Below are 27,735 nucleotides of genomic sequence, written 5' to 3'. Positions count from 1 at the left end.
AAACGTTATCCACCACAGTTTTGTTGACCTCAGAAAAAAACGACACCACTGAAGAGAGGCCAGGAGTTCAGAGTAACTCCGCTGCCTCATTATGGTGATTTGACCCATTGGGGTTTCATCTGAATCACGTCTGTGACGAAACCGCATTTATTCTTAATTATGCCAGATGTATTATTCAGTAGGCCCAGGGACATGAGCTATTGTCCATATGAGCCTGAACGTTGACTCTTGTAGGTTGAATTGGTGTTTGTTAATTTTTAGAATGTTTGCTGACTGCCTATTAAATCAGTCCCTACATCTTATTGTTCTGCTATCCTTGAGAGACAAAGGCGCAGGTTAATTGAACCATCGATGTTTGTTAATTTGGTGAATGCCTGCTGACTACTTATTCTATCAATCCCTGCAGCTTGTTGTTCTGCAAACATTGAAGAACAAAATATGCAGGTTAATTGAACACCCGAACAATGAGAGATGACCTCCTCCCACCTCCTCCAAAACCTGTAGATAATGGCCTGAAGGACAGCTGTGGGTATAAAAGGGACCTCTCTCCTTCTACAGAGAGACTCTAAAGGGAAGCAGTCAAGGCACCATGGCTCCAACTGGAGGAATACAGATTTGATCCACTGCCCATCACTGAACCTACTAAGATGTTTAGAGAACCCAGGTTGGGACAAAAAATTGCACAACAAATTGTTTGATCCATTTTCTCCTGTTACCCTTATGAAAATGTAAAATTTGGGGCTAATGCAACATTTTTGTTGGAAAAATGGGATTTTTTATTTTCATGGTTCAACGTTATAAAATTCTGTGAAGCACCTGTGGTTGAAGATGCTCATCACACCTCTAGACAAATTCCTTGAGGGGTGTAGTCTCCAAAATTGGGTCATTTGTAGCCGGGTTTCCACTGTTTAGACACATTTTCCACTGTTAACCTTTTGAAAATGCAAAATTTGAAGCTAAAGCAATAATTTTGCTTGAAAAAGTAAAATTTTCATTTTTTCCTTCCACATTCCTTTAATTCCTGTTAAGCCCCTAAAGGTCTAATAAAATTCTTGAATGCGGTTTTGAGCACTTTGAGGGGTGTGGTTTTTAAAATGCTGTCACTTTTGAGTATTTTTTGTAACATAGGCCCCTCAAAGTCACTTCAAATGTGATGTGGTCTATAAAAAAATGTATTTGTAAATTTTGTTGGAAAAATGAGAAATTGCTAATATACTTTTAATCCTTCTAACTTCCTTACAAAAAACATATGTTTCAAAAATGATGCTGATGTGAAGTAGACATGTGGTAAATGTTATATTGTGTGGTATAACTATTTGGTTTAAGGACATAAAAATTAAAAGTTTGAAAATTGCTACATTTTCCAATTTTTGGGCAAATTTTCAAGATTTTCTTATATAAAAACAACTCATATCGAGCAAAATTTACCACTAACATGTACAATGCGTTATGAAAAAACAATCTCAGAATCACTGGGATCCGTTGAAGCGTTCCAGAGTTATAACCTCATAAAGTGACACTGGTCAGAATTAAAAAAAAAATTGGCCTGGTCAAGAAGGTGACAACAGGCAGGGGGTTTCATCTCCTAAAGTACCATTTCCCAAAAATCTGGGTAAAGTTTACCCCAGTTATTAAAGTAACAAAACCCTATACACTACTACTAATCCTAATAATATTTTCAGTTATGTAATGTCTTTTAAGTGAAAGCAGTGTTTACATCTGTCTGAATTAGAGATGAGCGGATTGATTCATGGGACTCCAGTCCAGCATGCAGGTCAGTGGTACCTAGCCGCCAGCTGGGAGTTCCATGAAACTCTTTATTCCGGTGTCCCCAGCAAGACTTTTGATTTGCAAGGGCCGTACAATGTTATCTGTACGATGTGACGCACAGATGATGTCATGCCAGCCCAGATAAATTAAATGCCATGCTGGAGATGCTGGAAGGTAAGAGATTCGTTGACCTGTTGTTTAGACGCCAGGTACCACTGACTTGGATGTTGGACTGGAGTCCTACCAATCATCCGCTTATCTCTAGTTTGAATGTTTTCCTGCATTATTATTATACTACTTTTATACCAACCTTATTTTTCTTAACCTCATAGTGCCACCTCCAGGCCCGTGTCGGGATGATACGGGACAGGAATTTGATATCATATAAAGAGACCACCACCAATTATTTGTACCCAGAAAACATATTTATACCACAATATGAAAATATCCCATTGGCAATAACTTACAAACTATATTGTGCAAGGCCTAAAGTGCAGGGTCTAAAAAAGACATGACACAAGGATTCCAACAACTCCAAAGAGAGAATCACAGTGGAAAGCATTTCCACTGTCCAACCTAGCACTAGGTATACTTGTTAAAAATTTTCGTCTACCTTGGCATCTCCCTCTCCTAAATCTCCTCCCAAAACACATATCTAGCATCGCATGCACAGTGGTATAACTTGAAGCTCATGGGCTCTGATGCAAATTCTCCAAAGGTCTTAATAGTATTGATCCTTTCATATGGACCGCAGGGACATTTTGGCTGCCCTAGGCTCCGAGGCTTTGTAACTGCAACCTCTGTACCTCATTATAGTTACACTCCTGCTCAGTGCTCATACATAGATATTGTATAGCATGTAAGGTATAGGTATCCCCCAATATGATTTAATGTTTGAATGTTTACTCATAAATCTTCTGGGGCTTAAAGTGGTTGTCTAGTTAATGCAAGTTTTCACTTATCCACAGGGGAATTGATAACTTGTTTAACAGAGGGCTTTGACTCCTGGGACTCTCACTGATTGTTAGAATCCCAGTTAGAATGAAGCCGCAGTGACTCCATTCATTCCCTATTGGGCTGTAGAGCGTTGCGCTAGGTAGCCTCGTAGAAAATGAATGGAGTGACAATCGGGCTTCCAACCTACTGCACCATTTTGTAATGGGGATAAAAGATCCCCATTGGGGTTGAAGATTGCCCAATCTGCTGATCGGTGTGCGGCCCAGCGGTGGCATAACTTGCTTATTCATGTTTCTGTACATTTTAAAGAAGTTGTCCATCTTTATCTGTATTTTAACAAGTGTTAGGGACATGATTTGGTGGCATTTATTTATGATTAGTAAAGATTTTAATTACAGGAGTGCTGTGCAGTATGTTAAGAAGGCTTTACTTACAAAGAGGTGGCATTTCAAAAAAGAAGAAAACCTGTAATATTTATATATTAGCAAGTGTTAAAAAATTATATTACTAACACAATTGTTAAAATACATATAAAGTGGCCAATACCTTTAATGTAATTGTAATAAAAAAGTTTTTTCCTTATAGAAATGCCCTACAATTATTACAGGTGGCACAGAAATATTTTCTTGAAAGTGTTAAAAAACCACCCAATGTGGATCTAAAATGCTAGACATAAGCACTCCAGGCACCATAATGACCCAATATATTAAGAAAGATTTACTGGGATGCATCTGCAGTCCTACCTTGCACTTGTGTTTGATACACTATGAAGTAATCTGGTGTGCCACAGCTCTCAAATTCCTCTCCAGTACATTTCTGAGCACACAGCTGCTCATCCTCCCGCTCATGAAGTGTGAAATAAGTTGTGGGGAAAGCACAGTGACAGGCTGTTCCTGCAAGTACTGCCAATGGATATTCCTGTGGGAAGTCAATGAGAACAGTAACTTAGTGTAATGGAAGAGGAACACAGAATACCATATATTTCCACTGATGTGACTCAATCTTTCACATTCTCTCTTCAAACAGAAACATTCAAGTAAATAGGAAAAAAACTGTCAGATTCTGCATGAATTATACTTATTTTATTTTAGCTTTAAAGTTTTTAAACTTATTTTTAGCAGAACCCAAAGCCAATCAATATCCACACAAGTTCATTCATTTCATATTCATTTCATATTCTACTATTTTTTTGTTTTTTTTTAGATAGTTTAGGATGGCAGCAATTTTACTTTTCAATAAAAGAGATCTTAAAAAGATTTCACAATGGTGTATACTGATGCACTAATGATTTTTCTGATTGCTATGTCATTAATGGGCCATAGGGATGAATGTGTATATGAGTTAGATGAAATAGATTTTGGAGCCCTTCTGGGTTCAGTAATTGGTGTTGGTGCGTATATTCTGTGTACAGCACTACAAGATATTATTAAAGGGGTTGCCCGGTACTTTTAAAAAAAATGCCAGTGTGTTTTAATAATACAACCTTCATTCTAATTACCTTGGGCTGCTGATACTGCCTGTGAGCAGCGCCATCACTGGCCGCTCACAGGCAGCATGTGACCCCCGGCTGCAGCCGGCTCTGACATCCGCTGACGTCACGACAAGTTGAAGCTGCAGCTGAGGGTCCCTCTTCCGTGTTCCACTGGTGGCTGCTGGGATGTGGGCGGGGTTATTCCCCTGCGTCACACTCGGCATCCACCGCACGCTCTCCCTCTCCTCATTCACTGGGAAAGCGCAGCAGCCACCGCAGGGACCCCAGCGCTGACTCACGCCTCACTTGTCGTGATGTCAGCATGGGATCACGTGCTGCTTGTGAGCAGCCACAGATAGCGCCGCTCACAGGCAGTATCAGCAGCGCAAGGTATTTAGAAAGAATGTTGTATTTATCATTAAAACACACTGGCATTTCTTTAAAAGTACGGGACAACCCCTTTAAGTAAGTAACTTCATTACATATGTGCTAAAACGTTCTAAAACCACTGAACTTAGAAACTGACGAGTTTTGGAAGAAAATTTCCTTATTCATTAGCCATCAATAAGGACGTTTACTTCTGAAATGCGTTAGATGTTTGAGGATCTATGTTCAGGGGTTTTAGAATGTATGGAATAAATTTATAATAAACAGAGTTTTCTCAAAAAGGACAGAGTGCCGACTTTTTCTTACTTGATTATATTGACAAGCTCTGCTCAAGCTGCTGAGCACCCTGGGTGAAGCCATTACAGGTGTGGTGAGCTGTTGGTATTCTTATGTTGGATACAAGATATTATTATTATATATAAATAATAGGAAAGAAATACTGCTTTTTCCTCACTTCTCTTTTCACAGATTTTGGTAAAGCGGCTTTGTGAGGAAAATAAAAACTTGTCCTAGAGATAGGATGTTTTAAAAAAAATAACCAACTCGTTAATAATATTAATACTTGGTCAAAACGGAACATGAAGTGAAGACGTCACCACTCAAACAGTCGTCGAACCGCTGCATCCTGTAATTGGCTGCGGCCATCAGGTGACTCAAAGCATCGTGTCATCAGAAGAATTTTTTATGATGCACTTCCCAAATTACCAGACTGCTGCAGCCAATCACAGTTGTCCAAAGGCTGGGAGATTGGTGATGTCTCCATTTTCTGTGCCCCATTATTGTTTCACCCCTGCTCAGTGCTCATCCATAGATATTATTTTCCATGGAGCAGCCTTTTTCAGGATGCTGTTGGCTACTGGTAGGTGAGTGTTAATGACTCTGTTATCGTGAACACATTCAGTTCCCTGCGCAAGCTTTTAATTTGTACAGACAACCCCTTTAAGGAGAAAAACTTCTCACAATGCAAATCCAACACATTACCTCAAAACGCTAGCATTATTCTTATGTGTCTGCAATCACAACAAAAGAGTGGATATATACATATAGACACAACATAAATAACTCCCCACAGAGTGTCAAAAAATCTTGTTTATACTGTTATCTGTATATATGTCCTAGCCTGGGTCACATGTGTATGACAGGTCCAGTGTCCCTCCACCCCTTCAGTGGACCTGTCATACACATGTGACCCAGGCTAGGACGTATTTTAGGGATTTATTGTTTCAGGTAGGAATAAGGTAGCTTTCACACAGGCACTGGATTCTTGAGTCAAAACAATGTGACGTTTATTTCCACACCAAAATATAACCATAAACACAAAATCCCTAGTCAGGTCCAGGCGTTAAGCAAACAAAAGAGACCCTGGCTACTCACACACGGATGAGCTAGTTCAGTCAAACACAACAGCTATTTTCCACAGCAACCAGTGATACTTCCAGTTTGGTGCACATGGCCTGTGCATGTGCACACTCTTCTCAGAGAGAGATTCTGGCTTGTCTCTCCCTCTAGCTCCAATACAATCCACTCTGGTCAGCTTCCCCCAGCTGACTGACTAAAGTGAACACCTAGCCTGGTTATATGCAAAACCAGTGAGGTGCAAATAATCAGAGCCTGTAGAGCTATGATTTAACCCTAGTTTACCTGGTTTTGCTACAGTACATACAGGTAATAGTATTAGTCCACTTGACAATGTATGTTTCTATATATACCAGCTTAAACAGATGGCAATCCATTGGATTCATGGTAGCAAGCACTTTACATGGCCATTAGAATGTTTGTTTCAGTAGAACAATGTAACCTGGATATTATATATGTATTAGGAACAGGTCTATTTTTATGTGTCCCTCAATTTGCACCTTTGATTTTAACATTTATGCATTTTGGGTAATTTGTATTATTAAAAAAGTTTGTTCTTTTGAACAGATTCTGAAAATTCACTTTGTATGCCTGATCACATAAAGTGGGGAAAATAAGTATTTAATACACTGTTGATTTTGCAAGTTTTGGAGAGGTCTGTAATTTTTATCGTAGGTACACTTCACCTGTGAGAGACAGGATCTAAAAATAAAAAAGAGAAAATCACATTGTATGATTTCTAAATAATTAAATTGCATTTTATTACATGATATAACTATTTGATACAATAGAAAAACAGAACTTAATATTTGGTACAGAAACCTTTGTTTACAATTACAGAGGTCAGATGTTTCCTGTAGTTCTTGACCAAGTTTCACACACTGCAGCAGGGATTTTGGCCCACTCCTCCATACAAATCTTCTCCAGATCTTTCAGATTTTGGGGCTGTCGCTGAGCAACATTGAGTTTCAGTTCCCTCCAAAGATTTTCTCTTGGGTTCAGGTCTGGAGACCTGCTAGGCCACTCCAGGACCTTGAAATGCTTCTTACGGAGCCACTCCTTAGTTGCCCTGGCTGTATGTTTTGGGTAATTGTTATGCTTGAAGACCCAGCCATAACCCATCTTCAATTCTCTTACTGAGGGAAGGAGGTTGTTGGCCAGAATTGTGCGATGCATGACCCCATCCATCCTTCCTTCAACACGGTGCAGTCATCCTGTCCACTTTGCAGAAAAGCACTCCCAAAGTATGAGGTTTCCACCACCATGCTTTACGGTTGGGACAGTGTTCTTGAGGTTGTACTCATCTTTCTTCTTCCTCCAAACACAGCAAGTGGAGTTGATACCAAAAAGTTCTATTTTTCTGTCATCTGACCACATGACCTTCTTCCATGCCTCCCTTGGATCATCCAGATGGTCATTGGCGAACTTCAAACGGGCCTGCACATGTACTGGCGTGAGCAGGGGGACCTTGTGTGTACTGCAGGATTTTAATCCATGACGACGAAGTGTGTTATTAACAGTAATGTTTGAGACTGTGGTCCCAGCTCTCTTCAGGTCATTGACCAGATCCTCCCATTTAGTTCTGGGCTGATTCCTGACCTTTCCCAGAATTATCCTTACCCCACAAGACGATATCTTGCATGTAGCCCCAGACCAAGGAAGATTGACCTTCATCTTGTGTTTCTTCCATTTTGTCCCTGGGGTCCTTAGACAGCTCTTTGGTCTTGGCCATGGTGGAGAGGTTGGAGTGTGATTGAGTGTGTGGACAGGTGTCTTTTATACAAGTAACGAGTTCAAACAGGTACAATTAATACAGGTATTAAGTGCAGAATAAAGGGCTTCTTAAAGAAAAGCTAACAGGTCTGTGAGAGCCAGAATTGTTGCTTATAAGGTAGGTGATCAAATACTTATTTCACGCAATAAAATTAAATGTAATTATTTAAAAATCATACAATGTGATTTTCTTTTTTTAATTTTTAGATTCTGTCTCTCACAGTTGAAGTGTACCTACAATAAAACTTACAGACTTCTTTGTAGGTGAGAAAACTTGCAAAATTGTGTAAAAAATACTAATTTTCCCCACTGATGAAAGGGTAGTTATCCAGCAACTCGACTTGCTGGATAACTACCCTTTCATCACTGCCTAATGTCTCCCAAACGGGGATCTCTACAATCCGAACACCGTGTTTCATGAGAAAGTGGACCGAGCAGGCTGACCCAGGTGAGCTGAAATATTTTTTCTACATTATTTTCCCCACTGTATATTTACATTGGTTCAGACATTTAGATGTATTGTATACTTCAAAGTGATGTGTAATATGGCATAGACCACTATTTTGGATGTACTATATTGATTTAATTCCCACCCTATATTAGCCACAAAAAAAGGATTATAAAATAAAAATTAATCCCCATGTATAGCAAAAAAGAGGCAAAGTTATTGGAATACCTAAGCGAGAAATTTTTTTAGAGCCATTTAAAAGTGATGCATAATAAAACCCAAAAATGTGTCTGGTCAGGAATGGGGGAAAATGGCCTGGTCCTTAATTAGATGTTAGATTACTAAAATATACTTTATTCAACCATTAGGCCACCAGGGATATTTTCAAACCACTGAATTATAAGTCTTGTTACAATTCTCATAGGGATGCAGTATAAAATTAATATTTTTCCCAAATAAAATGATTAATAATAAATATTGTGTATATTAGGGTTGCAAGATGACTGCCAACATATGTGTATACACTGTATGACACCTTCATCACATAATCAGCATGTTAGAGAGCCTTTAAAAATCTTTAAAAAAAAAAAACTGTTACTAGCATTCTGAAAGATTGAGCAATTTTGGACAGCAAAAGTGAGTAATTTTTACTAGGTAAGAACTCAATACTGGGTTACCTAAAGGATAAAGCCACTTCTCCTCAGCTTACTCTTCAAAGAGAATAGTGAAGATTTTTGTGGACCCAATCTAATTATGTCTCCCACTGTGAAGTTGAAAAATAATTTGCAATTTCTGTAAGTTTTTTTGGGAAACTTGCAAAATATTTAATTCAAGTATTGAGCGCTTACTAGGTCATCGTCTGGATCAAACAGTTATCTAAATGCAAGTGTTCATATTAATAGAACAGTGGCTCATTAAAAAACAAGCCTATTTCTGCGCATTAACCACTTAAAAAAGCAAACAGACTTCAATGAAATCATCCCCTTTCATGTCAAACTTTTAACTTTTATCACCTACAGAGTGATTACTAGACAATTTTCCACAACCTTATCTCGATGGAAACAGTGCAGAATTATGAGGAATAGTTTCTAAAGCTTACAGATAATTTAACACCATGACAAGATCATAGATTTTTATTTACAAGCTCATCTCTCTAATAAAACTGTGGATCTGACGAAAATATCTGAAAGAACGTACAAAAAATATTGCATAATATAATTTTATACATTTATTTCTTTTGTCTTATTGCTCTCTTTATATATCTCAATATTAGTGTTCTTTATATTCAGTACAAACCAAAAGTTTGGACACACCTTCTCATTTAAAGATTTTTCTGTATTTTCATAACTATGAAAACTGTACATTCACACTGAAGGCAACAAAACTATGAATTAACACACGTGGAATTATATACTTAACAAAAAAGTGTGAAACAACTGAAAATATGTCTTATATTCTAGATTCTTCAAAGTAGCCACCTTTTGCTTTGATGACTGCTTTGCACACTCTTGGCATTCTCTTGATGAGCTTCAAGAGGTAGTCTCCGGAAATGGTTTTCACTTCACAGGTGCGCCGTCAGGTTTAATAAGTGGGATTTCTTGCCTTATAAATGGGGTTGGGACCATCAGTTGTGTTGTGCAGGAGTCAGGTGGATACACAGCTGATAGTCCTACTGAATAGACTGTTAGAATTTGTATTATGGCAAGAAAAAAGCAGCTAAGTGAAGAAAAACGAGTGGCCATCACTATTTTAAGAAATGAAGGTCAGTCAGTGTGAAAAATTGGGAAAACTTTGAAAGTGTCCCCAAGTGCAGTTGCAAAAACCATCAAGAGCTACAAATAAACTGGCTCACATTAGGACTGCCCCAGGAAAGGAAGACCAAGAGTCACCTCTGCTTCTGAGGATAAGTTTAACCGAGTCACCAGCCTCAGAAATCGCAGGTTAACAGCAGCTCAGATTAGAGACCAGGTCAATGCCACACAGAGTTCTAGCAGCAGACACATCTCTTCAACAACTGTTAAGAGGAGACTTTGTGCAGGAGGCCTTCATGGTAAAATAGCTGCTAGGAAACTACTGCTAAGGACAGGAAACAAGCAGAAGAGACTTGTTTGGGCTAAAGAACACAAGGAATGGACATTAGACCAGTGGAAATCTGTGCTTTGGTCTGATGAGTCCAGATTTGAGATCTTTGGTTCCAACCACCGTGTCTTTGTGCGATGCAGAAAAGGTGAACAGATGGACTCTACATGCCTGGTTCCCACCGTGAAGCATGGAGGTGGAGGTGTGATGGTGTGGGGGTGCATTGCTGGTGACACTGTTGGGGATTTATTCAAAATTGAAGGCATACTGAACCAGCATGGCTACCACATCTTGCAGTGGCATGCTATTCCATCCGGTTTGCGTTTAGTTGGACCATCATTTATTTTTCAACAGGACAATGACCCCAAACACACCTCCAGGCTGTGTAAGGGCTATTTGACCAAGAAGGAGAGTGATGGGGTGCTACGCCAGATGACCTTGCCTCCACAGTCACCAGACCTGAACCCAATTGAGATGGTTTGGGGTAAGCTGGACCGCAGAGTGAAGGCAAAAGGGTCAACAAGTGCTAAGCATCTCTGAGAACTCCTTCAAGATTGTTGGAAGACCATTTCCGGTGACTACCTCTTGAAGTTCATCAAGAGAATGCCAAGAGTGTGTAAAACAGTCATCAAAGCAGAAGGTGGCTACTTTGAAGAACCTAAAATATAAGATATATTTTCAGCTGTTTCACACTTTTTTGTTAAGTATATAATTCCACCTGTGTTAATTCATAGTTTTGATGCCTTCAGTCTGAATGTACAATTTTCATAGTCATGAAAATACAGAAAAATCTTTAAATGAGAAGGCGTGTCCAAACTTTTGGTCTGTACTGTATTTCTGACATAATGCCAAAAGTCACTTTTTTCCCCAAGAGGAACATGTTATTTCTTGGAATAACACAAAAAAAGGATTTCCATGGTGTGTCTGTTGAAGCAAAATGTTAACGCTCAAGCACACAACCATACATTTCTGTATAACCTACCGGTTTAATGGAGCCATAATATGACATCTATGGAAGTGTATAGGGCCCTACTTCTGTACCACTATATGTCACCAATTCCATATGGCATACAGAGTTTATGATATAAAGTCATGTCATGTTCAATCAGGTCTTGTATTACAGAGGGGATGTTGTATTTCAAAGGTTCTCATCTAGAACTTTGCTTCTAAAGAAGATTTCCATAATTCAGGGCCAGTATGTATATTAGGGTGGTATAACATTGTAAATCCACATGAGTAATGGGAAATATGCAAATTTTTCACATATTCGTAATTTAGGACTCAAAATCCCATTGAACATTGCACGTTGAGAGTTCAAAGTAAAACCATGGTAGGCTACGGTAAGTGACTATTAGTAGATAGTTCATGAATTCTTAAACCAATCTAGCAATCTTTATCACACAATTTACACACATCTCTTGTACAATTAACACATTTAATAAATGTAATAACATTTTTATGTAATTTCAGCAAAAATAGAGAAAGCAAATACGATAAAATATGTTAGACTTTGAGGCTTAAATGACCTGAAAAATGTAATGCTTAGATGGTGAAGGGAACACAGAGCAGGATTTGATGAATCGAGTAAATGTCACTTTTTACAATGGTCGTAAAACTTCATATTCTTTTTTTATCTTTTCAATTTAGAAAACTTCACCAAATCTCAGCTAGATGTCTGCGATCATGATAAAACCCTAAAATCTAAATAAAAGTAATAAAATAAATATATGCTGTATGTGTATGTTCACACACTTATTATTCACTTCTTGCCCTGTGGTTCTGGAATTACAAATACCAAACAATAAAGACACCTATCCTATGAGAAATTAAAGGGGTTGGTTGTCTCCTGTTATTAAATGGGTAAAATTACAAAGTGCTTGTAAAAACACCCAATTTGCAATTTACCTCTTATTAAAATTTCTCACCATTCTGAAAAATGGAGGCATTTTAATTCTATAATTTACTTCTTGTTCATTAGCTTACCAGCCACCTCCGCAGTCTCTCAAAGGTGGTCAGTCTCCTAGGCTGGGAGTGTAGAGCTTTCAAGCTCTCGGTTATAGAGCTTGCAATTGCTGCTATTAAAGTTGCCCGATCTGGATCCTGTCAGCTTTTGTGCCCCTGAGCTCTTCCAATGCTGTAGACACAAAGTTGGCATTACAAATAGCATTGGAAAGTGCACAGTTCTGGCAAATGGTGCAACCATGACACTGGTCTAAGTTGTAAATTAGGAGGGCACCTCTACCAGCAAACAGGATAGTGTGTTCCTGAACACAAAACATTAGAAAAGCCATGTAAAGTCAAATGTTTATTAGTCTGATATTCATTAATTCACAAATTTAGTTTATTTCACTTGAACCTTTGTTTGTCTGTTTTGGAGTTGTGACTATAATTCAAATGCTAAAATTAAGTAATATTATAGATGTCTCATAAAGTATTTGACCCTGCATCAGCACAGATATATCAGTCACTGGCATTTTGTTGGTACTATTCAGTCGTTGGTATCTACAGTATCTAAGAATATTGATACAGGGCAGAGAATCCATCAGCCCCTGACTGTACCGGGTCTCTAGAATACCATGGCAGCTGAAAGCCTAACAAATGGCCTAATAGGCCATGCCTCTAGATTGTACACTGTTAATAAACTGACAGGCAAAAAGCTACAGCAAGTATTTTTTGTAATTAGTGATCACAGTATTAGGTCCTCAGGTGGGATTAAAAAAAAATGTTAAAGTTGAATACAATGAAAAAGAAAAGAAAAAGTTGTTCCTTGGAAAAAATAATAAAATAAATGAAAAAATATCATATGAATATAATATTTTTTCATTTATTTTTTATTTTTTTCCAAGGAAAAGCTTTTTCTTATCTTTTTTTTATTGTGTTTAACTTCAACATTTATATATATATATATATATATATATATATAAATATATATATGCACATATATAGATATAAAATATATATACACTCATGGCCAAAAGTGTTGGCACCCTTGAAACTGTTATAGAAAATGAAGTATTGATCCCAGAAAATTATTGCAATTACACGTTTTGTTATACACGTTTATTTCCTTTGTGTGTATTAGAACAACACAAAAAAGCAGAAAAAAAGGCAAATTGAACATAATTTCGCACAAAACCCCCAAAATGGGCAGGACAAAATTGTTGGTACCCTCAAGTTAATGTTTGGTTGCACACCCTTTGGTATAAATAGCTGCAATCAATCGCTTCCTATAACCATCAACAAGCTTCTTACACCTCTCAACTGGAATTGTGCACTACTCTTCTTTTGCAAACTGCTCCAGGTCTCCTATATTTTAAGGGTGCCTTCTTCCATCTGCAATTTTCAGATCTCTCCAGAGGTGTTCGATGGGAATGACATCCAGACTCATTGCTGGCCACTTAAGAACTCTCGAGCGCTTTGTTTCCATCCATTTCTGGGTTCTTCTTCAAGTATGTTTGGGGTCATTGTCCTGCTGGAAGACCCATGACCTGGGATGCAAACCCAGCTTTCTGACACTGAGCATTGCATTGCTGCCCAAAATCCTTTGGTAATCTTCAGATTTAATGATGCCTTGCACGCAGTCAAGATACTTAGTGCTAGAGGCAGCAAAACAACCCCAAAACATCTTTGAACCTCCACCATGCTTGACTATAGGTACTGTGTTCTTTTCATTGTGGGCCTTATTCTGTTATTGGTAAACAGTAGAATGATGTGCTTTTTTTTACTCTGTGTCAGCAGTGGGGTCCTTCTGGGTCTCCTGCCATAGCGTTTAATTTCATTCAAATGTCGATGGATAGTTTGCGCTGACACCAATGCATCCTGAGCCTGCAGGATAGCTTGAATCTCTTCGGAACTTGATTGAGACTGCTTATCCACCATCTGGGCAATCCTGCATTGATACCTTTCATCACTTTTTCTCTGCCGTCCACTTACAGGGAGATTACCTATAGTGCCACGGGTTGTAAACGTCTTGATTATGTTGCGCAACGTGGCCAAAGGAACATCAAAATCTCTGGAGATGGATTGTAACCTTGAGACTGTTTAATTTTTTCAAAAATGTTGGTTCTCAAGTCCCCAGACAGTTCTTTTCTACTCTCTCTGTTCTCTATGCTTAGTGTGACACACACAGAAACACAATGCAAACATTGAGTCAACTTTTCCCCTTTTTGTCTGGTTTCAGGTGTGATTTTCATATTGCCCTTACCTGTTACTTGCCACAGGTGAGTTTGAACGAGCATTACATGCTTGAAACTAAGTTGTTTACCCACAATTTTGGAAAGGTGCCAATGATTTTGTTCTTCCCATTTTGCGCTTCTGTGTAAAATTATTCAGAATTTGCCTTTTTTTCTCTGTTTTATGAGTTGCTCCAAAACACACAAAGAAAATAAACTTGTGTGTAACAAAACATGTGTATTTATTTTCTAGGAGAAATACTTCATTTTTTGGAACAATTTCAAGGATGCCAACACTTTTGGCCATGACTGTATACATATAATCCTGTTTTAATTTAAAATAATTTTCTATTAAAAATTTTTAAACCATAGAAAAAAAGTAGCTTTATTTTATCTTCCCAATTGTACTGACAGATAAAAAAATAAACATTTTAAATAATTATGTAAATTCCCAGTTCATTAACTTTTATAGCGAAAAGGTTTATGTAGAATGTGTGATTGCATTAGATTTACAATGTTTGCAGTCCTTACAGCTAGTCCAACCAAATCCATTTCTTCACATGTAAATTTCTGCTTCTGTTTTTCGCCAAATCTTCTCCAAGCAGATATTTGATTAATATAACTCAATTAAGAAACACTTTTAGATGCTCTGCTTTCCTGTCAATACAACCGCTCATTTTTTCCCAGTCTAATGATATTTCCAGGTAACTTTTTGAACATGATTTGTAGTAATTCTGGTGGTGATAGAGGACATATGAATATTGCTGAAGAGCTTTATTGAGTTTCCATGTGTTCTTTGAGTATACTGTTCCATCAAGTTTATCTGATGGGAAATCCATAATGATGCATCTCAATTACTATCCATACTAGTATATCAACAGTCAATAAACTACAATTGAACAGCTCTTTCTTGCAAATTAATGTGCTGAAGTGTTAATATGACCGTCTATGAAGATCACTGCTACCTCAATCTAAGGAGTGATGAGAAAAAAGTAATTGATTTCAATATCAAGGAACGTGTAGTTTGTAAGTAAAGCAATACGCTCTATGAGAATCCCAAATATGAAGCCTAAAAGCTAAGAGTAGACAAACTGATTATATACATTTCTTGGAACTTGTAGAAAAGGACTATTTTACTTACCCAAATTATGTTTTTTTATGCAGTCTTAGTTTAGGATACAGTGATGAGCAGACTTGGTTATTTTAACTGCAGTATATCTGCAATATCATGTTGTCCTGATATTTAGAAATAAATCCATTCTATATCACAAGTCTATTTTATATAATATAGGTTGTCTAGCTAAGGATAAACCAATAAGCTTAACATCCATTGAGGTAAAACACGTAGGTATAAGTGACAGAAAATAGTATTATAAGTAACCGTGCAATTTTATATCAGACAGAAATTGTCAAGCTAACTGGGGTTTGATTTTATGAAGCGGTGAGCAGAAGCTTGGACAGAGGAGTGGGTGTGGATATTGTATTTTTTGGATATTACAAAGGTGCTTGACACAAGTGTCTAATGGATAACTTACAGTAGGTCCATAGGTTTACCAACATACAGTTTATAATTGTAAAACCACCTCTAGGACCATATCCAGAGATTTGTAGACAATAGTGATGAGTGAGCGTGCTCACCACTGCTCGATATTTGATCGAGCATAGGGGTGCTTGGGTATGCTCATTACTCGATCGAGTATCGCGGGTGCTCAAGCACCATGCTCGAGTCGCCTCCCTGCATATTTTGCGGCTGTTAGACAGCCAATAAACATGCGAGGATTGCCTGCCATACATGGTAATGCCGTAGCTGTATTGGCTACTGGCATTACTGTGATTGGCCAGACACATCGGGTCTTATATAAGACCCAGTGACTCGAGGCTCAGCACACTCGCCTCTGGAAACAGTTCAGGGAGAGTTGATCTAGGAGGGAGAGCTTAGATTAGAGCAGGCATATAGGCAGTGTTTAATTGCTATTGCAGTACTTGTATACTGCTGCTGCACCATTAAAAGAAAAGTACTTTTCAGGGCTACATACTGTCCTTTCTCTAGTAAAATCGCTGTTACCTGCATTCAGTGTAGGGACAGCTGGTGGAGGAGGGATAGTTTTGGATTAGAGGCATATAGGCAGGGTTTATTGCCTTAAAGTCCTTCTATAGGTATACTGCTGCTGCAACCTAAAAACAAAAGTACTTTTCAGGACTACATATTTTATTTTCCCTATTAATACTGGAAAGTTTGCAGGCATATATTATATATCTAAATTAAAATGTGCAAGGCATGTGGTAAGGAACGGGGAAGTGGATGTGCTGCTAATGGTGCACACAAGGGACGAGGTCGTGGGCCCAGACTTCTCAACTCTACTAGATGACATCAGCGGAACATATTCGGAGCCGAGCAAATTCAAATGTTCCTTTTTTTTCTGGTGTATTCCCATGCAACCTTTCCCACCCAAAAAAGGGTATACGGTTCATGGTTTCTTATTTTTCTTGTCCTCCTCCTCCTTCTTCACCATATCAACAGGGTCATCATGCGGCCTTGGCTCATAATTCTAAGGGCATCATCAGGCGGCCCTTACTCATAATTTTTAGAGGGTGACCATGCAGCCTCCGCTCCAAATTTTTAGTTTAGAGGGTCATCATGTGGCCCTTGCTCCAAATTTTTAGAGGGTCATCAGGAGGCCCTCACTCATAATTTTTGGAGGGTCATCATGTGAACCTCAATCTTAATATTTCCAGGATGTGTATGATGTCCTTCTTCACAATTTTTACAGGATGTGTATGAGGCCTACCTCTACAATTCTCATACATACATACATGTATACACCTCCAAGGGGTAAATGTTTCTCAGCTCTTACACTTAGTGCAAAGGCTTAACCAGTCTAGGATTCCCAGTCCTTAAAAATGGTAAAAAAATATTTTCTGAGGCCCTCCTCTATATATCCTCCAGGGAGTATTCTAGTCCCTACTTATTATTTTTAGCAGGCCTTGCACTTAGTGCATAGACTTTACCAGTTTAGGAGTCCCACTCCTTAAAAAAGGGACAAAAATGTTTGCTGAGGCCCACTTCCACGTGTCTTCCAAAGTGTATTGCAATCCGTCCTAATTTTTGGCAGCCCTTGCACTTAGTATATAGGCTTTATGAGTATAGGAGTTCCACTACCTAACAATTTTAACAGAATGTGTATGAGGTCCTCCTTTATGTCTAATACAGGAGTCCCTCTTACTTCTAATTGTTGGCAGTTCTTGCATTGTTAGCATAGGCTTTGTGAGTTTCAGAGTCCCTCCTTCATAAATTAAACAGGATGTGTCTGACCATGTCACACACACCACATGCCCAGATAAGGTGGTAAAATGTTAAAATTACATTTACCGGTGACTACTGGTGGGTGTAGTTTTAGTTGCCCCTATACTATGTCATCTACTGTAATCATAGGCAATGGGGAAATATGTTGAGAGATGGACCAGCTATGAAAAGGTGGAGGAGGTGTTTTGTTTTTTTTCGCCTTATATACAAGTCAATACACAGGAAAGAATGTTTCTTAACATTTTTCCCTGTGAAATTAATTTTATCTTTGGTTGTGTATGTTTTATTGTCTGTCCATAAAAGTGGAGTAATTCTCTGACAACATTGTTTCCAGCAGCGATATTGCAGTCAGAGATGTGTCCAGGCATAATCCCCATGCTGTTACCATTACATTTCAGTGCTGTTTCCATCCATTTCAGCGATTTTCCTAACTCCCCAGCCCTCCTGTTAGGGTCTTCTGGAAGAATGTTCAAAGTTTCTCATTTACTTCCATTATACTTGGTACTCAAGTCGAGCCTGTCCGACCGGCTTGATTCGAGTACCGAGCACTCAAGCATTTTAATGCTTGGTCATCACTAGTAGTTAATGATTCCTGTGCTGTTAAAGAATAGACGCAACCAAGTTTACCTAAATAACAATTGCCTTCATGCAGAGAATTGAATGGCAAATATACTCTCAATTTGCTTTGAGCCTATCATTAGAGATGAAGAGATCTTTTGAAATTAAAACTTGCCAACTTCGCCAAAATTTCCCTAAAAATTCTATTCGCGACAAAAAAGTTTTCACATATCTCAATACTGGAAATCTTATAATTGCTCAGAAAATACATGTAGGGCAGAGGAGAGAGGAGAAAGAGCGAGAGAGAGAGAAAACCCCACTGACCATAAGAGTTTACACTCTACAGGAAAGAGAGAAATAGGACGCTACCAGCCATAAGAGCTTGTACTCTACAGGAAAGAACGAGAGGACCCTGCTAGCCATAAGAGATGACACTCTACAGGAGGGAGAGGAACTTGAGAACTATCAGAGCTTATACTCTACAGGCGAGAGAGAGGACCCTGAAAACATAAGAGCTTACACTCTACAGTAGAAGGAGACCCAGTGATTTTGAAGATGAAAAACGACTCTACCAAACAAACTGTGCTCCACTGAGAGCCGCAGATCTGTGATGGTCTAGGTACTGACCACCACTGTACAAGGTATGATAATCCGTAATATGTCATAGCTGCAGGGCATTATGGGGAGGCCCGCACGGCAAAGAAAAATTACATTAGCCTACTCTCTGATGCTTCAGCAGCATGGAAAATGGTGCCAGGCAAGTTATGTTTTTGAGAATCACAAATGAAATCTCAACATGTTCGAATTTGCGTGAAACCACAACTTTTAGTTAATTTGACACAAACTTGACCCGCCACGGATTGAGCTGCTTATCTCTGCTAATTATGTTTTAACAGAAGACATGCACAGAAAACAAGGGTATTTTCTGCCCTAATGACAATTGGCATTCAAGATGTTACAGTCAATATAGAGGCATCCACTTCCCAAATGATTTTGAATACAGATTAATGTAAGATTATGTATTTCGTTACTAAGAATCCATAGGTAACATATTTCTTAATGAGATTAAAAGTGGTTCACTTGTAGAGAAGAATCAGGGTGTAAATAGTATGTCATGTTAACTAGCAGCAGGGTATTGTCAAGTATTAAAGGAAGTAAGAAATCCAGGATAAAGACATAAAGCCAACTATTTAAAAAATGCATACCCTACAAAATACTGGGTTTGTAAAAAAAAGATGCCCTTGACACAAAGAGTTGAAATAACTGTTTGTAGAGCACTTTACATAAAATAAAAAAGAAGGCTTTTTCAACAAAAAAAGGTTTCAGAAAATGAAAAAAAAATGCAGCAAAGCATGCCATGTGTGAAGGTATCCTAAATAGCTTAAAATAAAGTAAAATATTAAACTTTCAAAACAGCTACAATCAGAACAGCAGTCAAAATCCATTTTCTGCCCAGTAATTATGATGGTAGATATTTCTAGACAACAGGCACTGTTGTTCTATAATATCACACAACTAGATACACTTTATTTAATTTAGGCTGTAAATGTATATTGTAATTGCATGGAGATACAATGTACACAGTATTTGGTATTAGTAGAAACATTTTTTTTTACTATTATTTATTCTACAAGTTTAATATTTAAATGAACAGAACAATTTCAAGCTGTAAAATGAACCTGCCATCTCCAAAAACATTATTTACCTGGAGATCTAGTGTCTGGCATGTCTGCCAGACTTACTGGAATTGCAGCTAAAGGGAGAAAATAAAGTTATGTCTTTCCTGCAGCTGCTAACTTCCAGTCATCAGGCAATGCAGTCACTGCTCACTATACAGAGAACATGCTGTAATCACTGCCCGGCACATTGATTAACTGCCTGCTCTTCACACTCAAGCTGCACCGCAGACAGTCAAACATTGTGCAGTGGTATGCTGTATAGTGAGCAATATCTGTAACAGCGCCTTGCACCGCCTTGATGACTAGAAGTGAATAGCTACATGAAGCATTCTGTAGAACTTCATTTTCTCCTTGTAGTGGCTGCTTTGGTAAGCCAGTAAGACATGATTTAAACACTATTTACCTGCAGATTATGACTATATTTTCAAGTGGATAGCATTTCTGGAGATGATAGGTTCACTTTAATTTGTATGCAAATTAAATAGAAGTATTAACTTACAGAAGGAGTAATGTAAACCTAAAGTAGAGACCTGGCAGAAACATTCGACTGCCTGTGTTAAATATACAGATTATCAACTTTTTGTGTATGCTTGTTAGAATTGGCAAAAGCAAAAAAATTGTGAATTAATTATAGTACTATTTATAGGACAACAAAACTGAAGGTGGATTTTGAAAAAAAATGCAAAATGAAAAAAAAACTAACCTTTTCAGTGCAGAAATCAACACATTTGTCCACAGACATATTTAACATAATGTTGCTCACTGGGATAGCCAGAGATATATTGTCTGGTCTTCGGAAACATCCACGAAATATGGCACTGCCATCTGTAATCAACAATGCAGAATGAAAAGAAAAAAAATCAGAATCAGCACTAATACAAAAATTTATGTTATTTGTCGTAGGAGCTTATTGATAGGTAAAGTGTCTTCGTGATGGGTAAAACGGACCAAAATTCAATTAACTCACAATAATGCATATGGAGTTGCATGTGTTTTCATCCTATTCTATGTACAGCATTAGGATTATATTTTTTACAGTACAGTTTACATGACACTTAAGGAGAACCTGAGAGCAGATACATGCTGCCCGGATCATGGGCAACATGTATCAGACAGTCTGTATGACTTCAGCCATATTTGTTTGATTCTGAAACATGGGGCATTTCAGAGATGTAAAATATTGTGGTACCGTGTTAGCCAGAAAAATTGATGTAAATACTTTTATGCCCAAAAATGACAAAAGTATTCTCGTAGTGATACCTTTATTGGCTAATCAGAAAAAATATATATATGCAAGCTTTCAGAGCACAGAGGCCCCTTCTTCAGGCATATATTACAAATTAATTAATATGACACAAGGCACAACATTTAAGAGATGTTACAGCAAGACATTTGTTCATGAGGTGTAAGGGGTGATGCCTCCTGCTTACATGTCAAGGAGATCAAATTATGTTTTTTTGTTGCAAATGGAGAGGCCATGGGAATGTTTAATTATCTGCAGTGCATCTGGTGGTAGGGTGAATTGTGTCCATGTAGTGAGTCATAAATCCAGGTGTTAGATTGAGTCCTTTTGTCAAGGAATTGAATATTCTTATCAATTTGAATTCCCAGATTTTTCTCTTTTCACAATGTACAAGGTGCCCAGAAGGAGGGAGTTTATATTGGAGAAACTATGCAAAAACTGCAAAAGAGAATGAATTTACACAGACACAAAATTGAGAATGAACTGGACACGCCAGTGGGAAAACATTTCTCTGGCCCGGGACACTGTATGACAGATCTAAAAGTCTTAAATATTTTAAAGATCTAAAATACTGAAAGGTCATTACGAGGATGACAGAGAGAGATCTTGATGTATTGGGCCCAATGAGTTAACACAGCTGGTAACAGAATAGAACAGCTTGTCAGACAAAATATATCCACATAATAATGCATAAAAAAATATAATAAAAAAATTAATTTAACAAATAATATATGTCAATATCTGGTTTAAATTAGTAGAAATATAAAGATGACACTCTCTTCAACATTTGTAGTGTTATTATTATTATTTATTAATATAGCACCATTTATTCAATGGCGCTTTAGATGTAAAAAGGGGTATATATAATAAAAAACAAGTACAATAATCATGCACAATATAAGCCACTGACTGGTATAGGATGAGAGAGAACTCTACACATGAGGGCTCACAGTCTACAAGGGATGGGTGAGGATACAGTAGGTGAGGATAGAGCTGGTCGTGCAGCAGCATGGTGGAGCGAGGGTTACTGCAGGTTGTATACTTGTCGGAAGAGGTGGGTCTTCGGGTGCCTTTTGTAGGTTTTAACAGTAGGCAAGAGTCAGAAATGTTGGGGTAGAGAGTTCCAGAGTAGGGGGGATGCACGGGATAAATCTTGTATTCGATTGTGGAAAGAAGAGATAAGAGTGGAGTAAAGAAGAAGATCTTGTGAGGATCAGAGGTTGCGTGCTGGTAAGTACTGGGAGACTAGGTCACAGACATGAGATGAGACATGCTGTGGATGGCTTTGAATGCCATGGTTAGGGTTTTTTGAACTGGAGCCTCTGAGCAATGGGGAGCCAGTGAAGGGATTGTCAGATAGGAGAGGCCAGGAAATAGCAGGGGGAAAGGTGAATTAGTCGGGCAGAAGATTTTAGGATAGATTGGAGGGGTGTGAGAGTGTTAGAAGGGAGGTCACAGAGCAGTAGGTTGCAGAAGTCAAGATGTGAAATGATGAGGGCATGCACTAGTGTTTTTGCGGATTCTTGGTTAAAGAATATACAGATCTGGGAAATATTTTTGAGTTTGAGTAGGCAGAAAGTGGAAAGGGCTTGGATATGTCGTTTGAAGGAGAGATCAGAGTCAAGGGTTACCCCGAGGCAGTGAGCTTGAAGGACTAGGGGGAGTGAGCAGCCATTGACTTTGATGGATAGGTCTGTTGGGGGGGTTGAGTGAGATGGAGGAATGATAATGAATTCTGTTTTGTCCATTTTAAGTTTTAGAAATCAAGGAGAGAAGAAGGATGAAATAGAGGACAGACATTGCGTGATTCTGGTTAGTAAAGAGGTGATATCGGTTCCAGAAAGGTAGATCTGTGTGTCATCAGCATAGAGATGATACTGAATGCCGTGGGACTCTATGAGATGTCCCAGGCCAAACTTGAAGATGGAGAAGAACAGGGCTCCTAGAACTGAACTTTGGGGAACACCGAGAGATAGGAGGTGGAATGAGGAGGTGGTGTGTGAGTGAGAGACGCTGAATGTCCAGTCTGTTACGAATGAAAAGGTAGGGCCAAGATAGAGCCAAGTCTGTGATTCCAAGAGATGAGAGAATCTGTAGTAGGAGGAAATGGTCTAATGTGTCGAAGGCAGAGGACAGGTCCAGGAGGAGTAGGACAGAGTAGTGTCTCTTAGATTTGGCAGTTAGTATGTCATTGGTCACTTTAGTGAGGGCAGTTTCAATGGAATGATGTGGTCAGAAGCCAGATTGTAAGCGGTCAAAGAGGAAGCAGGAGGAGAAGTGGGAGGACAATTCAAGATGGATGTGTTGTTCCAGTAGTTTTGAGGCCTAGGGAAAAAGTGACGTGGGGCGATAGCTAGACATAAAGGATGGGTCAAGGGAGGGCTTTTTGAGGAAGGGTGTGATCGAGGCATGTTTAAAGCATGAGGGGAAGACACCAGCTGTTGATGATAGGTTAATGGTGGAGAAGCTGGTTTTGGAGGCGGAGGGCTAAGTAGTTGTGAGGAGGGGCTGTGGGCACTGTAGGCCAAAACTTTCTCTGATGTTATCAATCTTTTGCTTGAAGAATGTGTCAAAGTCTTCAGCTGAGATGATAGGAGAGGGAGGAGGCGCTGTGGGATGGAGGAGAGAATTGAAAGTGTTGAACAGCTGTTTAGGGTTGTGAGACAGGGTGGATATCTGAGATGAGAAGTAGTTTGTTTTGCTGCAGTGAGTATGGACTTGGAAGTGGTGAGGGACGGTTTATATGTGGAGAAGTGCTCATTAGAATGGGATAATGTTGAAAAAGATGTTTAATTATTTTTAACTTCCATTGCATAGACAAGCAATGAGTTTAATTTCTAAGTTTTTGAAAGTGGCTACATATTATGTTCAAAAAGATTCAGTGTACTGTGTATACTGTACTCCTAAGTATAGAAAGACCACAAAATGTTTAGTATACTTAATGTTTTCTCACAAAACTATTATCAATATAATCTGCTTCTCCTGTTGTACACCTGAGGTCCCCAACCTGTGGCTCAGGAGCCACATGTGGCTCGTGGATCCATGAGGTGTGGCTAGTTTCTGTCTGCCAGCTTGGTGCATTAGCACTAGGTCTAGCAAACAACTTTGAAGAGCAGATCCCCAGATGGTGAGTTTTCGGAGTAGCTCTGTATGTAAATATAAATATGTTTATTTTTTTATTGTTTTATTTTCAATGGGGCAAAAGAGGGGTGATTTGAACTTTTGCGTTTTTTTTTCTTCATATTTTTAAAAACGTTTTACTCTTTTTAATTGTCCCCTTAGGAGTCTTGAAGCTGCACGCTTCCTATCGCCTGTGATATACATAGCATTGTTATGTATAGCAGAAATCATGATCTCCTATAAATGTTGGCCACGAACTGGTGTTCACAGGAGAATCGTAATGATAGGCATGGTGGTCTTCTGCAGACACCCGGCTGTCATAACAATGCATCGGTGCCCCGCAATCATGTGACAGGTGATGGGCGTCCGGAATGACGCGTTTTTGTGCCCGGCACGTGTTAAATTCCGCTGTCAGAGATTGATAGTGGGATTTAACTGGTTAACAGCCACGGGTGGAGCACTGATCCAGCCACGGCTATTAAAGGGAAATGTCAACTGATTAAATCAGTTGTCAAGTGCAGAAAAAGATGTGAGCTCAGCGTCGTAGCTCGCATCAAAGTCAGGGACATGACATATGACATATATACATCATATTTTGTGAAGGGTTAAAATTATTTTTTTTCCAGAATAAACCAAACATAGCTTTAAAACATTGCCACGTCCACAAGGACATGTACTATAACTCTGTCATTATTTATCCGACACAAAAAGTAAAAAAAATTATGCCAGAATCAAAAACTTGTCCTCATACAGCTCTACAAATGATAAAGTAATAAATTTATAGCTCTCAAAACACTACACAAAATTTTTTTTTATTACCAATTAAAAGTGATTTTCCTGTGTAAGTAATAAAGTATGAAAAAAAAAATTGGATATCATTGTAATCATTGTGACATAATCAAATGCAAATTAATATAGGATGGGTTAAGTCAGGTACAGAAGATAAATAATAATTGTATTCACTTATTGTGGAGAAATAAACTTCCTTAAATTGCTAGTGTCCAAGTTAATTTTCTTAGACAAATAATAAAAATATATATCACTAGATTCCTAATGTGAAAATGGTATTATCCACATCCAGAAACTGAAATTAAATCTTTCTTGTTTTTTTTCTCAAATATATCCAGTATAGTCCACACAATTTTGAACTTTTGAGGTTGCAGAATAGCAGAAGAGGATGCAGAAATTGCATTTTCCACCAAATAAAAGTAGATACAAACAAAATTTGGCAAGTGACTCCAAACTGTAGTCTTAATCTGAGATTAGTGGTTCCCACTGGAGCACAGTTTGTAAGGCAGAGTTGATTTTCATCTCCAGAGTCACTGGGCAAGTCTCTCTCTCCTATAGAGTGTAAGTTCTTATCGTCAGCAGGTTCCCCCCCTCCCCCTCTCTCTTTCTCTCTCTTCTGTAGAGTGTACGTTTTTATGGTCAGACATAAACAGTGAGCCGAACTATATAGTATAATATTAGTAGCATATTAGATGCTAGGGATACTCCCAACTAGACACATACCCTACAAATAAATGGAGTACAAATCCCACAAAACAACATAACTATTAAAATATCAAATTTTATTAAGTTCCAATATAAAAACACGCACAATTTACTTAAGACAATAAATAGGTCCCTTGGGGTAGGAATCACACAAAATCAGTTTGGCAAATAAGTCTGGGTTCAGATGGTGTCATCCAAAGAGTATAGAGAGTATAAAGAAAGGCACTTAAAATGTATATCGGATCATCAGTCCACAACAACAGAGTCTATATACTGTATATAGGGATGCCAAGGTCTAAACGTATGAATCTTAGTCTACATAATTGAACTAGATAGAGGTAAACCACAATGTGCTAGTTCAGATAGTCAGAGACCGATAGTCACATGACATACATATACATAGCTAAAAAATCATCGTCCTTCAAATGAGATAAGGGATAGTGTTAGCTGTATATATTGGACTAACCCATTAAGTTATGTGTCATAGAATTGATATAAGTCATGTAATGCAAACTCCCAAATGACTCACCTATCTGTGCAGTGACCCCTATGCCGCGCTGAAGCCCCGACGCGCGTTTCGCGTGTTGCTTCTTCTGGAGGCTGTGATAGAGCGTGTGGATCGCCATCTTTAAATGCCCAGTATAATTAAGGTGCCGGTGTCAGCGCCGATATGCGGCGCGCGCGCAAGTAACCGCCCCCCCCAGATGCGTCATATTCGGCCAATTCCTGACGGGGCTGTGGGCCGGAACAATGCGTTCCAGTGACGTCAAAGGCCCACCTCCCCATCATATGGAAGCCTTCAGGACGCGACGGGCTGGGGCGGCCCCGCGCACGCGCAGCTCAGCAATAGACATCGTAAGGAAGAAATAACAGCTGGGCAGATATCCCAATACATACAGACCACACATATAACAACAGCATATATGAGCACAACAAAAGCACCCATTATATGCACCATCAGGACATCCCAAGAAGGAGGAGAAATGAATACAACCCCCATATATTATCAATCCGCAATATTCTGACACCCACATACCATAGTCAAGAACAAAAAAAGGAGAAAAATAGTTAATATAGAAATGTCCTCTGTATCATCACATAGGTGGAGGTTTTAGGGATCTTGTTATGTGGATGGTATCCAGGGATTAACATGGAGGGAGTTCATTTCATCCATACTGGAAGGGACATGTCCAAATAAAGTTGAAATTAGTCCAAATTATGGTCCAAGTATGTATCAAAAAACAAATTATACTGAAAAGGACAAAACAAAAAATGATTTAAAATCCACACATAAATAAAAAAGGGAGATGAAAAAGAATCAATCTACAGATAGGGAGCAAAGCTATCGAGCTCATTGAGACCCCTAGGGGTCATAGTGTCCAGGACAGCTATCCAGCGGCACTCCAGCTGTGCCAAAACACGCTTGTGATCCCCACCCCGACTGCCGAGGTGTATCTGATCAATGCCTCTGAATTTGAGGCATGAGGGATCACAATTATGGCGCAGTTTGAAGTGCCGCGGGATGGTCTTAAGTAGCGTTAAGTCAGAGACCTCCCGTGCCGCCACTATAGCTCTCACGTGTTCTCTCACTCGGACCCGAAATTCCCTAGATGTGAGCCCTACATAACTTAAATTGCAGGAGCATTGGGCCAAATAAATAATGTCCGTGGAACTGCAGGAAATATGACGGGTAATCTTAAAATTCCGCAAACCATCCGCGGATGTAAATGTCATAGCCCTCACTATATTCCTGCAGGCCAAACAGGACCCGCACGGATAACAACCCCACCTTGGTTTTCCAACTCCAAACAGAGTGGTTGTGGGGGCGACATAGTGGCTTCTTACCAAAGAGTCTTTTAGACTTTTACCCCGCCTTGCTGTCATTAATGGTCTCTCAGGTAAAACTTGATTAAGTGTAGGTTCC

The 27,735-nt window shown here is 38.8% G+C and overlaps 1 protein-coding gene across 2 annotated transcripts in view; it reads right to left on the bottom strand.

Moving 5' to 3' along the window:
• Positions 1-27,735, bottom strand: part of WSCD2 (WSC domain containing 2) — a 627,547-nt gene that overhangs the window by 106,288 nt on the left and 493,524 nt on the right. For both annotated transcript variants that reach the window (XM_073676363.1, XM_073676364.1), the window contains exons 6-7: positions 20,658-20,779; positions 3,471-3,645 (exon numbers count right to left, since the gene is read on the bottom strand). In XM_073676363.1, the coding sequence (XP_073532464.1) occupies positions 3,471-3,645; positions 20,658-20,779 (297 nt within the window). The remainder of the gene's footprint in view (positions 1-3,470; positions 3,646-20,657; positions 20,780-27,735) is intronic.

The sequence above is a fragment of the Phyllobates terribilis genome, unplaced genomic scaffold, assembly GCF_046119375.1.
Source record: "Phyllobates terribilis strain yellow unplaced genomic scaffold, ASM4611937v1 Scaffold_1__5_contigs__length_1240528914, whole genome shotgun sequence".
Classification (NCBI taxonomy): domain Eukaryota; kingdom Metazoa; phylum Chordata; class Amphibia; order Anura; family Dendrobatidae; genus Phyllobates; species Phyllobates terribilis.
Note: the sequence above shows the minus strand (reverse complement) of the source record. Positions and strands in the feature narration are given on the sequence as shown.